General features: G+C 42.4%; 1 protein-coding gene across 1 annotated transcript in view; it reads left to right on the top strand.

Annotated features, from left to right (window-relative positions):
• The first annotated feature begins 1,481 nt into the window (after window positions 1-1,481).
• The window catches only part of eif4g3a (eukaryotic translation initiation factor 4 gamma, 3a), a 46,999-nt gene continuing 33,675 nt past the window's right edge, over window positions 1,482-14,805 (top strand). The window contains exons 1-2 of the mRNA XM_030090862.1: window positions 1,482-2,080; window positions 12,721-12,793. Coding sequence (XP_029946722.1) covers window positions 1,917-2,080; window positions 12,721-12,793 — 237 coding nt within the window. The 5' untranslated portion in view covers window positions 1,482-1,916. The remainder of the gene's footprint in view (window positions 2,081-12,720; window positions 12,794-14,805) is intronic.

Genomic DNA, 14,805 nt, shown 5'->3' with positions numbered 1-14,805 from the left:
TAGAAAATGAATGAAAATCCCCCCCAAAAAAGGAAATCGTAAACACAAAACATGTATTATGTATTGGTGATACAGTAGTTAGTCCTGTTGCTTCACTGCAAGAAGATATCTGTTTGATTTTTGAGTGTACATGGGTCACTGACTAACTGTCACGTCCTGACAGCCTTTTGAAGGGGTCTCAGTTTAATTTCACTTAGTGTTAATTGTCATAAGCTCCACCAATAGTACAGATGGTGTTCAAGGTGGATGATTGTACATCACTCCATATTCTGTACCACTTCAATCAGTGATGACTGACAACAAAGTACTCTCTGGACAGGTCCATCACAGAACATATGCACACACACAAATCATTCACGCTTATTTTGAATTTGGACTGTGGGAGTAAACTGAAGTAACAGAATAAAACTCATTCTTGCACAGAGAAAACATGCAAATCCTGCACTGAAAGGCTCCCTGGCCCAACCCAGGCTCTTCCTGTTGGAAGTCACAAGTGTTACCACCAAACTATGTATGTCTCAAGGAAAATGATGTCATTGTTTTTGTCTTTAAGAGGTTTCCAGATAAAAACATCCTTTAACATGTCCAGTTTTTGTTTGCAGTGTACACACCAGGCCTGAAATCAGCAGAAAGAAAAAGAAAAGCCAAACTGTCATTTGTTATTGCAGCAGTACCTGTTCCTTTGGGTGTGGAGTTTGCATGCTCTCCCTACATTTTTTTTAATCTCCAGGGACGTTGGCTCCCTCCTGCAACCCAAACACATTTATGTGAGGTTAAATAGTACTTGGTAAAAATCTAAACTGGTTTCTCTGATCATCTGGAAGCCTCTTCAAAAGGTGAACTACACTTTCTGCTCAGTATCAGTTGGGATGGACTTCTGATCTGAAATCAATGTGGTAAGTGTGAAGGAGGCATTTATACTTCAGTGATATAATTCGGAAAATGATACCATTGCTGAAGGCCACAGATAGACATGTTATTCAGTGTCTCATCAGATTTTATTTCTAAACCAAGTCCAACAAGCTATTCAGATGAAATGTGTCGTCACTTTGCGGATGCGAAGATTTCAGACGGACGGTAGATGGCGATGATGACACAGCAGAAACTTTTCATTCATAACCTGTCCTCTGCTTAGTGCAGTGTACAGGTTAGAAATCATACGGTTAAATACTTAATATTGCTGTTTATAACTCTAAAGATACATAAATTGCGTGAAACACATGAGGAGGTTTATTCGTTTATCTTTATATTTGTTCTTAGTCTTATTTTTTGTGTTTATGGTCTCTTATGTGTTCACCAATGTAAATAAACAAAAATATTATTTCATGTCAGTAATTAAAATAAATAGGGAAATCAATCGCTTAAAAGAAAAAAGTTCCAAATTGGACTCTGTACTCGTTGTTGGGATGTGAACTGTGCTGTCGGTGTTTGATTGAAGGCTGGTTGTTGAGCCGAGCGATTCCGTAACTGGCCGAGAGTTGCCGAATCATCTGTCCTGCCCGGACTGCTGGAAGCGGCCGCAACGCCATGTTGGCGAAGTCTCTCATCTCTGTGAGGAAAAAATGATAGAAAACACACTTGCCGAGAAGAAAAGGTAGATCGCCGAGGGAGGTCGAAGATCGCGGCGATTATTTCGTTTTTGAGAGAAACGAACCGGGCCGGATCCGCAGAGGTTCCGGACGGGCGAGGGAGGCTAAACCTCCCACCGTCCCCATGAATAGCACCGCTGATCCGAACAGCGACTTTCCATGAAAAAAAGACATTTGTGTTGCTATTCGAGCTTCGTTATCCCAGTTCGTTAAAGGGATTTGGGGCCTGCTTCAAGAATCTGCTACGCTTGCTCAATGCATGCAAGCTAGGCACTGCTCGTCTCAGTATTTATTAAGGTATTGTTTTATTTGTTGATTTTTGTTGCGATGAGTTTGCCACCGAAAGTGGTCCCCAAACCCGCCGCTGTCGCAGTTAGCGGACCTGGAAGTGGCCCCTCTCCGTCGAGCCAACTGCGGGCTACCCTGACCTCCGTGTCTCTGCCGCCGGGAGCCCCGACAGCCCCACAGCCGGGCGCCGTGCCGCCGCCTCAGTATCCTTTTAACGTGGGTAACACCGAAATTTCTGTTGGTTTTTGATGCATTTCACTTGGCCTCATGACAGCGGGGCGCACCGATGTTTTTATTAGGGGGAGATAATAGAGGTTGGATGTGGGGATGATGGTTTCGTTTGGAGGGAGCTGGGAGGGGAGGGGACAATTAGCTAGCGAAGTGTGCTAATGTTAGCTTCTCAAGCCGGTTGTCAAAGCTAACGGAAATGTCAGGTTGATATTTGGCAGCTGACGCCTCATCGCTGCGTTTGCTTGCACGTTCGATCGAGCCCGGCTGCCACCCGGCCTGAACGGCACGCGATGTTTAAGATATGTGAGATCGATCGTTTATTAAGAGAAGGAAAGCCCCCCCATCACCGGGAGGCTACCAGGCTTTCTTCGCCGGTCACCGGCATTGTTCGGTTGTGGTTGTTGACAAGCCCGCTTCACACAGGGAGACACCGGCAGGCTAAAAGAACAAGCAGTCTCTGTGGCGAGCGAGTGCACGGGTCACACAGGATGCGAGCACGTCGCAGAGCTGCAGAGCTCCGTCCATTTCACCGTGGTGACCTGTGGCTTCACTGTGTAATGGGGCTAATGATAGCCAGTGCAAGGCCCGGCTAGTGGGAATTACACCCTCCTCCCCTCTTTCACAATACACCAGCTTCAGAAGTGGTGCTGCTCTGCACCTCCAGCTCTCTTTATGACAAGGAAATGTTGGAAAGTACTTAATTAGTTTGTCCTCAATGTGCATTGACTGATAGCAGCAATTTATTATAATACTGTGCATTCTTTATTTGCGTTGTGCTTCCGAGAAACTGTTACAAACTACTATAGAAATTGAATCAAGCAGCAAATCATTTACAGAGACGTATAGCTCAGTGTTTTTCCAATACTGGACATAGAGATCTACTGCTATGATTGTGATCAATGTGATACAGGCTTTGCAGAAAGAATGTGTTAATGAGCCACTCATTACAGCCAGGTGTACCAGAGCAGGTAAACATCAGGATCATGTTGGGCATTGACCCTTGCACTCCAGGATTTGCCAACGCTCATGGTGACCACTAAAATTGCTTTAAAATAACAGTTGCAAAAGATGCATCCTGAGATGCTGTGCATGTATCACTATCCAGATGTGTTGGATGAGCGAGTCGTTTCAGTCATGCAGGGCCAGGAATAAAATATTAAAATCGATGCTAAGTCACCACTGTTTTATAGATTACAACTCAAGTTTTGATTCACGGTATCAAATAGTGGAAAGCTATGGCTTCAGTCGTAAAGGTGCTATTGGTTTTGAGTCTTCAAACCTGACTGTGAGATGAAAAAAAGAGCCTTTGGCCAAAGATGACAGGTTGCTTAAAGTATCACATTTATAAGTCCAAGCAGGGATTGTAGTGTAAGAACAATGAAGAGAAGATGAAATGGCATCAGGAGAATATCTTGTTGGGTTGTGGTAAGAATCCCGACTGCAGCGATTAAATATGATATAATTTATTCATACTCTGTCATGCATGTGTAGATGGGAAGTCACAGTTGTGTGGCTAACATGTGGTGAAACTGTGAATGGTGCTTTCAAGATTGCTCGGAAATGCCATTAAAATGAGATTTTAGAAGTCTGCAAAAGTGAAAAATGACCTCAATGACTGTGTTACCATGTTATTGTTTTTTTCTGTTGGTTTAGACTCTTTTATACCATGATTGTTTAATATTAACAGTGAATATTTCTTAGCTGTGTATGCTTTTAGGTGTTTCCCCAGAAATCTATGCTCGCATTTTCAAATATTATTTGATGCACTGGTGTCATCATTGCCTTTTCAATTATACCTTCACCTTTGAGCTTATTCAGTGTTGACCCAGTATCACTCTACCCTACTTTTGGTGGAGCGAAGTCACCATGGTTATGTCACCTCCTGTTTTATTTACAGCATGGTGTCAGTAGTGTGAGGGAGAGGATTAAGTTGATGTCTCCTGCCTGCCAGTGGCAGAGATGTGTGTTTTTGTGATCTGACAGCCTCAGTTGTGGCGAGGCTTTGAGGTGTGATGTCTCAACCTGATTTCCTGCCACCCACAATCACAGCCGCCCTGTGTTTGTGACATGTGTAAGGGGCAATAAGTAAAGCCATCAGTTATAGCAGGTGGCAGTGTGAAGATCTCTCCTGGTCTTGCCGTGCTCGGATGTTTTTGCAGATGTCGGTGAATCGCATGAGCGAATCTAACGTTGCATAAAAGATAATGGTCTCTTTATCCAAGGTGCCATGTCCTCTTTTGACTCTCGAGGCTGTTGAAATGACTGTGAAATTTGCTTAACCTAGTTTCAGCTGTATGGTAGCAAAGTGCCGGCCATCTAAGTACAGAACAGCACCCTCTACATTCTCTTCAAGAACTCCTTGTGTAAGATAGAGGCGTTGGGGAGCGGTAATAAAAATTCTCACACCTCTTTGGCATTAGTATGCTTTTTAGTAACTGAAGCAACACAATTGAAAAAAGAATATAATATATATATATATAAGAATTAGATTTTCTTGCCCCTCCTGATGATTTGTGGGTCCTGTCAGAACGACTCCCACCCTGTCAAATACAAACTGCAGCACACCTCTTCAGGCTAATTCTTATTGCAGTATATATTTAAATTAGGATTAGCCTACAGTTTTACTGTTTAATAAGAAGTTAGATATATCAACAACAACATAAAATGTCAGTGTATCAGGATGAGGTGTAATAAATGGGCCCTTCTGACAGTACCGTATATTTATTTCTTGCAACTATCAGACAATGTAAAGTACTTCCTTATCAATAATCTGTTATTTTTTCTTGATTATGCAATGTTTTGCTTGGTTAATAAAATATATATTTTTTGTTTAAAGATATTTTCAATTTATCAAGGGCCTGGTTTTTCCTCACCAACAGTTTACAAGAAAAAAGATAATCAGTTCATTACTTTTAAGGACTCTAAAAACTACAAAATGCCTTAGGAGTAAAACAAACTTAGTGTAATTAAAGTTATTGGCTCTGCTAAGAAGGTGGTGTGCAGAGGCGTTTTAGCTGGTTGTTAGTTTCGTTATGTGCTGAATATCATTGACTGGATAGTATTATTTTGGCTTATTATTGCAATAGTTGGAGTAGAGTTAATAGATTAAAAAAAAAGGATCCTCATGAATTGAATATAATTAAAAAAGAACTGAATCAACTTGTCCCAGGATTCCCACTTTGATTGTTACACCCCATTCACAGTGCTTGGCCTCTATTTTTGTTGCCACGCCGTCAGCCATGTGCAGCATTTGATTTTCCTGCCTATAAGAACACAGGCGTGTTGCCACTGATCTGACCTTTCACTCTCTAGGCCTCTGAGGTCACGAGTGTGGGAGTGTGCTGCTCCCTGTCTGGTCACTGCCCCGGCTATATGGGCATTCCCACTTTGAGGATGCTGGTGTGTGTGTTTGTGTGTCTGTGGAGCCGAGAATTTCACAGGAGTTGAGCGAGAGCCCCGATGGCGTGTATGTGTGCGTGCAGTGGATGGAGGGGGGGGAGTTTGTTTCTGTTCCTGGTTGCCAGAGAGACACCCGGCGCATGCGTCGGCTGCTGCACTTTCCAGACAATAGCACTGCTGCTTAGCATTCAGAGTGAGAGGCCAAGGTGGCGCTTCCCACCATCTGCCAACAAAGGCCCAGGTCACCCAGCCTGCCTCAGCCCTCCCTAGTTTCCTTCCATCCCCCCTCTGCACACCTCACCCCGCTTCAGGCCCAGCTGAGAAAACTGAAGGCTTCTCCTCAGCCCCCCCCCCCCCCCCCCCCCCCCCCCCCCCCCCCCCCCCCCCTCCTCTCTGTGCACCCCTTGAACCCCTCTCTCATTTCATGTTCATGGTATTGTGCTTCCATCTCCCTTTAAATAGACCAGTTTATTTCTCTCACTGAAAACCTTTGCCAGTTTTTTTTTTTTTAACATTTTTTCTTTGCCGGGCTCTTTCTTTGTGTTTTAGCACAAAGAATGGCAGCATTTCCCCAGTACCGAGGCGAGCAGTAATGCTTCATGGTAGCAGCAGGCCAGGCATGCCGTGGCACTCACTATCAGCTATGCAGCAGGGCTACGTAATGTATGTACCCAGCTGGTCGGTCACACAGCACAGTAGTCCTGTATTTCAAGACAGGTGTGTTCAGCCTGCATGAGGAGATATTCTCATGAGCATACTCACTGTGGGATGTTATAAATAAACTGCTGAGTTGTTATGAGCCAGCATGCAGGACTGTTCTTTCCAGGGAGGGAGTGGCCTGGTTGGAGAAGATATCCCACTCTGTGCCAGTCATTCCCCCCCCAGGTTTTAATATAAAGTGACATTTACGTATTGTTGTGGACATGTTTCTGTAGTCACTCTAGAAAAAAGTCTTTTGGGTGCAACTTGCACTGGTATTTTCTGACAACAGTGCTCATGCTTTGTGGTAGTGTTCGTATTTACAGTTAGGTGCATCCAGGGAGCCATCCCACCCACACACACCGATTCTGGAAGGTCGGCGATGAAGTTGAGAATATTCACATCCACTTTTCAGCAAGTAACGATGCAACTTTTGCTCGTAATATGTCCGTAGCATCTCAGATGAAGAAAATGCACTTTGTTTTATCGCTGTACCAAGGCAGTGTTGTATGCACGCTGCAACCTGACAGTTGCTTCATGTGTTTGCAGATGAGAAGGTGGTTCCCTCGTGATTGCTCTGGAAACATGTCCGTGTAAGACACCTAGCTATGAAAATCATAATTAAAAAAGAATCTCTGGTGATTACTACTTCTGTAACTCAAGTATATCTAAATATATCTATACCAGTAAGCAGTGTTTTTTTTAATAAAAAAATGCCACTTATCACGTTTTCTCAAATTCTGTTGTCAGGAAAGAAATAAAGCATGCTTCATTGATCCCCTTGGGGAAATTGCTTCTCTGCTTTTAACTCATCTTATTCATAATTAACCATAACCATACATGCTGAGAGCAGAGACTCACCAACACAAGTCGCCTTCCATTTCTTTAGAAATTGAGATTTTCTCAAGGACCTGCATTCAGATGTCTGTCTCCGCTCCTAAGCTTTCTATACTGTGGCTACCTAGTAGCAGTAGAGCTGTAGTTTCACATTTCCCTGTGCTTTGGCTGCATTTCGGATATATACTTGAGTCTACACCTCATAATAAGTACCAATAGGGTTTTTGTCCTTTTACAAATGTAGGGTGTAGACATGCAGTTGAAGAACTTCTCCAGACTCCTGAAAGAGTCCAATATCTTCATCGTTAAAACATGTGTGTAAGCTAGTGTCACCAGCAGATTCAACCTTTAACAGATGTTGAAGTGGTGTTGGGGAGCTCCCTCAGAGGTGATAGGTGATTGTCTTGAGCTTAAAAATATTGATTTAATCTTGTTACCACATCATCATTTCATCATGATGAAGTGCCTTGTAATACTGAAACATGAGCAAAGTGGTGACTTGAATATTGATTCATCGTGCGCTTGGTGGTTATATTACTGTGGTAATGTTTTGCATGACCCTCTGCAGAGGGGCTGCCCCCTTAATTTAAAACTTTAAAATAAATAGGATCTGGACTGTTGGCATCCGGATCCATTGTTGCTCAAGATTTGGTTTGTTGGAGTTGAATCCACCAACCTACCACCTATTGTTCCCACTGTAGTGAAAGAGCAGTCTCAGCAACAGCAGGCAGGCAGTGAGAGCTTTGTGAGCTTCGCTTTTATCCTGCAGAGAGAGAGAGAGAGACTGTGTGTGTGTATGTGTATGTGTGTGTGGTGTGTGTGTGTGTGTGTGTGTGTGTCCACTGAGCCAGCAGGGAGAAGGAGGGTCTGTATCTGCACCATCTGGGCCGTCTCCGCTCACTTCCTGTACCTCCACTCCGAGCCCTCTGCACTGAGATTTCCAGGTTGTTTGCGTCAGTCAAATGAGATGTGAAAGGTTCCTTTTGCTGTGTGAAATGCATGCTATTGTTATATGACAAGACCGTTTTTTGCTGGGGCAAACACATTTTATGTGTGTAATCATAAGGCAGCGCAGACAGGAGTGTTTGATCGATGTGATATTTGTCTGCAGAACCTGCAACGTCAGCTAAAGCAAAGCACCCAGACGGACTCTCCTGTTGTTTCTTCCTGGATATTTCTTGTGATTTATTTACAAGTTAGGTTGTTAACTCTGCAGATTTGATTCATTCATTTCTTCAGTGATTGTCGATTACACTTTATTGAGCTGTATCGTCCGCTTGATCAGACCCTCTGCTGTTTGCGAGGCCGTATCTCCTCCTCTCTTCCCCTTTCTCTTGCTCTCACACACTCAGCGCTTAAGTGGCTTTACAGTAAGCTAATGATGAAGCTGGAGCCACAGCAGCTTTTCCTTCCTAATTGAGACTTTAAGGTCACTATGGGGTCAAGGGACAAGGGGGATTGGTTGAGACTGCTTTGCGATCTCCTCCGGAAAGGCACGTCGGCGGGCTCTTTTTTTTTTTCTTCTTCTTTTTTTTAACCATGTTAAACTGTGGTTTTGTCCAAAACTGTGTTTTGTTTTTTGTTTTTTCTCCCTGTTGTTTTTAAAAAGTTTCCCTTGCACACGGCATCGGTGCAGGAAATATCTGCGTCCGCACAACTGAAACCGGTGTAGCACATATGCCAGACCCATAGGTGGCGCTGTAACTCTGCCCACAGAACTACACCAAAACGAAGAAGACGACATGGAGCATGCACATTAAGCTTTTGAGATGTAAACAAACATAGAAAGATGATTTGGAGCATGTAGTCTGCTGTTTTTGTCAAGTGACGCCATAGAAAGGGTCATCGTGTTGAGAGGCGGCGCGATGACGCCATGTTTTCAGCAAATATGCCTCTTGCCCGTCGACACGTCAAGGGCGAGGCAACATTTTCAATTTTCTCCAAAATTGTCTAAACAGTCTGTTGTCTAAAGGACACCGCTTTTGGTCTCCTAAAATGGATGATTGGCCAAAAACTATACGGTTACATGAAGCATGGAGTGGACGAGGCCTTCACATCTGTTTTTTGCTGAGGAAAGTCTTTTCGAAAGCTGCACAATGAAGTGGGTTCAATTTGGATGATAATTCTCAGTGTCCAAACCTGCCTCTAACTATCAAAATTTCAACCATTCTATCAGTTATCATTAAAAAAAAAAAAAAGATAATTGAAACCAGTGTGAAATTTTTTTCTGACTCAGTAAAAAAGTAAATAGAGATTAGTGAATGGCAGCATCATTCGCATAAAAATGTGTTTTTTGCATTGACAGCCCTCCCAAGATTATTCTTAAAAAAAATTGGAAAAAAAAAATTCCCTAAACTGGACCCTGGGGAAAATCATTTGTCAATTTAAGAAAATTCAAATTTGTGATCATCTGTATTCACACACTCCATTAGATTAGTGAGATTATTCCAAAATCACTTAAGAGCCTTCAAGCTGAAAGCACTGTCCTTCAGTTGCTCTCCTCTAATTTTATGTTCGCCTCATGCTGAGGGTGTATTTTGCTTTAGGCTCGGCCATAAACTTAAGTAGATTTTCACACATTGTTTGAATTCATTTAAGTTTTTCGTGCTCATTATTTACTCGACGCTGAGCTCTTCTGTGAACTATTGCTCTCTGAATACTGTTCTGCTAAGCCTAGTCAGTAAAAACTTTATTTTCCTGTTCACTTTCTGAAACAATGCATCTGATTTAGGGGGGGAAACTCTTTGCATCTAGACACCTTTTGGAAACTTTCTGATACAGTACAGACTTGTTTTTGTAGCTACCTTTGTTGTCTTGCAAGTTACACATAAAACAATCATCTAAATAATGAATACTAACTCAGCAAAATGGCTTGTTTCCAAATAGTTGGAAGTTCCCCATTATTACTGCATTTAAACAAACCAATCTTCTAATAAAGATGCACTGTTGACTCAAATGTTGACATTTGCTTGTTTCTCAGAGTGGAGTGAAAAAGTCTGGTTACTGTTCAAAAGTCCTTTCAGTCTCAATAGTTTCCAAATTTGAGGTCAACTTGACTTTAGGCTGCTTTTATTTAATCACAGCAGAGGAAATTTGTGACTCTCACAATTTTGTGTAATGCAGCTAAGTTGTATGGTTGCAGGTGTGTGCTTGTGTGTGTGTGTGTGTTTTTTTTTTAGCACTGAAACTCTGAAGCAGTACCACTATCAGAAGTCTCCCGGTTGACATTGTGGTCGCCCTCTCTCCCAAAGCAGAAAATTAATGGAGATCAAACAAATGACTAATGTCTAATTAGTGCGGTCAGCCACTTTCATGGTTGGGCCTGATACATGCGGCGGAGCTCGACTGCAGAGTGTTTTCATCCATCTGGTTAGCCCAGCCACCCGTGTGCCATGCCTGACATTAATAAATGATGTTTCACCTCAGGACATTTTGTTTTCTCAGCATGTTCACCTCGATACGACACTCCATAAACACTTAAGTTGCCATAAAATGTAGCTTTTAATGGAAGCAATCAATCTTAATTGCCAAAATAACTGATTGAACTTCATAAATAGGTGAGATTAATGTTGTGTCTAAGATGCGGTGGAAGCCAAACCAAATCAGTTCAGTGATCCAGATTTCTCTGATAATGTGTTGAAAGTGTTCATAACAAAGGCATGACACCAGTGTTACTTTTCCTACAGTGACTCCAGTTTGTCACACAACAGTTTTTTTTTGCGTAGCTGCAGGTGTTTCCTTCCGACATAAAACCAATCTGCATGCAGCCTTGAGGCCATTCAAATCAGGTGTGCCAGTTTCTCCGGTACATTTATCAGCCTCTTCTCAGCTGATTGGTTTTGCAGTTTCTTTTCCCGCACCAACCTGGGGTGACTTCACTTCAGCCCAGCTTCCAGGTGGAATTGCACCTGTTGCCACGGCAGGGTTTACCTAGGTCTCAAATCTCGACTTTTGGCTCTCCCGGCTCACGTTCGCAGCCGCCACAGCTGCGCCTGCCAGCCAGCCGCCATGTAGAGCAGACAGATCAGGTTGTCTCACTATTGATAGACCCGCCTCCTGCCTTACTCGCTGATGCGCACGCACACATGTGGGTCAGGAAATAATTTCAAGTAATCTTTCACGCTTCCACTAGTTATTGTTATTGATTTATGTGATTTTTTACCCCTTTAAGCAATCAACCATTTAGAAAAATACTGAGATGCCACTATTTCCTCAGAGTTTGTTTTACAGTCTGAAAACAAATGTTTCAGATTTGTGTTTCTCCTGATATTGAAATACTATGAATTTGTCATATTCTCCACCCACTAGAAGCAGCTGATGTGCTGTCTAATAGCCTGATCATTATATATCTGTGTGAATCACTGTGGCAGTATTTCCTCCTGGTATTAGAATCATGTGGGAAGTGTGTTTTTTTTTTTTTTCTTTTCTTTTTCTGCTGCTCAGGGAACATAAGAACAGGTGAAAATTGTTTCCCACAGATTCTGTGCTCGTCCTCACCTAGACTCACATACCATTGTGAAGAGACGGAGCCTCTAATTACCCTTAATTTGTGTGTGTATATGTGCATGTCTGCGAGCGGAGGGGGCGTGTTCCTGTTGTTTTTCCATATTCCCCGCCAATGAAACAGATAATGTTTCCTGCTGCGCGCCAGCATTTTGAATCGCAGCCCTCTTTTTAAATGATTCTTTTCTTTCTTTAGCCCCCCCACCCCCCACCCACCCCACAATCGCTTGTATCTGTCGCTGGCGTGGCGCCAAAAGAGATGACGGCCCCTGCAGGCTGGAGTGGAGTAAAGGAAAGAGGGCTTATAGGGCAAAGAGAGGCGTGATTTGGGTGAAAGGAAGAAAGCCAGACGTTCGGTTTCCCTTAAACCATGTGATCAGCAGAGTGTGAGTGAGTCTTCTCCCTGAGCAGGTTACTAACCACAGGGCTTTCCTCTCGCATGTGGCTATTATGCGTTGTTTTTTTTCTTTCTTTCTTTTTGTTCCTAGATCTGAGCAGTGTCTCAAAAGTGTTTCTCATCACTAAATATCTCAGAAGCTGTAGAGAAAGGTGACATCTGTTATGATTTTATTAAAAACAAACAAAAAAAATTGTTGAAATCTGAAGTTGTGTAGATTGTCACATTTCTTACCTTTTATTCTACTGCTGGAATAAGACAATGAGAATTATTCGCAAATGCAGTGTGTACCTTAGCTGTTCTTGTGTAAGGGCTGAACATTTGTCTCTAATCATGTGCTCTGGCTGTCCCCTGACTAAAGTAGCCCAGAAATCCATTTCAGCTTTTCCCTTGAACTCTTACAAAATGGTGAAGGTACATAGTGTACTTTCAGAGATGGGGCATTTTGGGCGGGGTGGTGTGGTTGGGGGGGATCCTTGAAATCAAACTATGCAGGCTTTTGGGGTTTGAGGAAAGCCTGGTGGATGTGAATGAGCTGGAAGTGTTGCATAAAGTAGCAGCATGAAGTCATTTCTGCAGAGCTGGGTCAGTGTTTGCTAAACAGGAAACTTTCAGACTCTCTTCATGTGGTTTAATCAACAATAGTCGAGAGTCACACAAATACCTCAAATATGACAGGAATCTTACCTGTTGAGCTGCCCGACTCTTATCTAGCACCGCGACGCGTTCACCCTCCAATTGCCTTTGCAGATTTTTCCTTAATGCACCTTTTTCCAGAATCCCCAGGGTTCAGCCCTCACTGGACGACCGAATCTTTCCCACACAGCCTGGAGTCGCTGCAGTCTACAGCGTGAGTCACTGCATGCGGAGTATTTTCAGACACATGCACGTCACACCTGCATACACTTTGTCGCAGCGCATACGCCGTTTCAAAGTTTGTTTGGAGTAAAGTAACGGATGCACTCATACAACAGTAGTATCTGCTTCCAGTGTGTATAGTTGCAAGTTTGATTCCACACACACACACACACACACACACACACACATACATACACACACTCACAAAGGTTGCAGAAACATGGCCATATTTAATGATAGTATTTAAGTATAGAGTTATGGATTTATGGTTTTGGGATTTCTTAAATCATAATGCAGAGTTGCCCTTCACAGCCAAAATGACGTTAACTACTATTGTTATTATTGAAAAATCTGAAATTGCCAAGTAAGCAGTATATTTGTAATTGGCAAACTGTTGATAATGAAATATTTTTCTCAATAATAAACTTTTTTTTTTTCACCACAATTGGTAACTTTCACATTTCCTCTCCTTTCTTCTGAAATCAACGTTGTCATAAACAACATACTAAATGATGAAACGGTTGCCAAACACATGGATAAGTGTTGCTTGTGCAGGATTTGTGGAATCAGTGAAGATGTAGACGCCTGTGATTTGTCCTCCTCCAGGCGACCTCAGCATTTCTGTGTTCAGCCACTCTAACCAGGCAAAGCCCCAACAAGTACACCTGATTGATGGTTTCAGCCTGAAAATTTAGCTCCATTTGTTACATTTATTTAACAAGCAAGTACGACTGAGGATTAAAAACCTTTTTTCACAAGGCAGACTTGGCCAGTGTAGCAGCAGCAGCAGCGTAAATTTAGAGGAATCTTTTGGTAAATAGCACCTTCTAAGATTGCTGAGCAGTAAAAATATTAGTTTTAAGGAAGAGGGAAAAAAATATTTTAGAACTTTTACTGGAGTCCAGTGAGAATGATATTCTAGTTACAGATATTTTAAAGCATTGAAATTAAGGCAATAAGAAGTGATAATTTACATGTTTTGCTCCATCAAGGATTAATTACTTTAAATCAAAACTTTTCATAGAAAAAGTTAAATTAAGAGTAGCCTGATCAAGTTATTCTTCTTCTCAATTAAAACGATACACACTCTGTTTTTGTGGTCTTTTACTCTCTCTTTTAATAGAGTCACTTATTTAGTCATAGAGACATTTTGGTCACAGAAATTAACTTGGTGCTATCAGTCGCCCTATAGGGTTTTATATTTATTTCACCTCCACCAATATGAACATATAAGCTCTTGTCAAGCAATATTCCTTCTTTTTTTTTTTCTTTTTTTTTTTTTTATCATAATCGTGTTTTGATGATGCTCTTTCCTGAAATGCTTGATGTATGATTATTGAAATAACAGCATGAAAGCAAGCAGCAGACTGTGTTTTTGTTGTTTGTGGCGTCTGGAGTGTTGTAGGCATTATAGAGGTTCAACACAGGACAAGTCACCGAGTTTGCTTTTAGCACAGAGATGACATAAGGATTTCTTTACACTGAGCAGCATAAAAGCTTTGTGTTTCCTGTTTACAGGCTCTGTGTGCATGTATTACTGAATGCTGTGATGTGACCGCGCTCGGCCCGCTGTGTAAATATGTCACCTCAGGGGACCCCTGGCATTCTCTGACTCCGTCAGGGCTTCATTAGCATTTCCTGTATCAAACATTCTAGCATCATTCTTAACCCATGTTTATCAGTGCTTTCATTTGAACCTGTGTGAAGCACCAGCATGCGTGAGGGGAATCGGGTCGATAAATAGATTTAGCCAAACTGTTTTGTCATATCGCTCCTGGTAAGCCGCGCAGAAAGGATTCTATTTTCCTTTAGATATTTGAGTTTGGATGCTGAGCGGTTGTTTTTGTTTGGAGAAGCACTTTCATTATGCTTCCCCCTGTTCTGGGATCCTCCACTTCACGAGCGATGTGTGTCACGACCTGGTGGCTTTGGTTAGACCCGTTAAGGGCTTTGTCGTCGCCTTGGACGCTGTCAGATGATGGTTAGCGATAATCCCGCCATTAA

The sequence above is a fragment of the Salarias fasciatus genome, chromosome 5 (assembly GCF_902148845.1).
Source record: "Salarias fasciatus chromosome 5, fSalaFa1.1, whole genome shotgun sequence".
Lineage (NCBI taxonomy): Eukaryota > Metazoa > Chordata > Actinopteri > Blenniiformes > Blenniidae > Salarias > Salarias fasciatus.
Note: the sequence above shows the minus strand (reverse complement) of the source record. Positions and strands in the feature narration are given on the sequence as shown.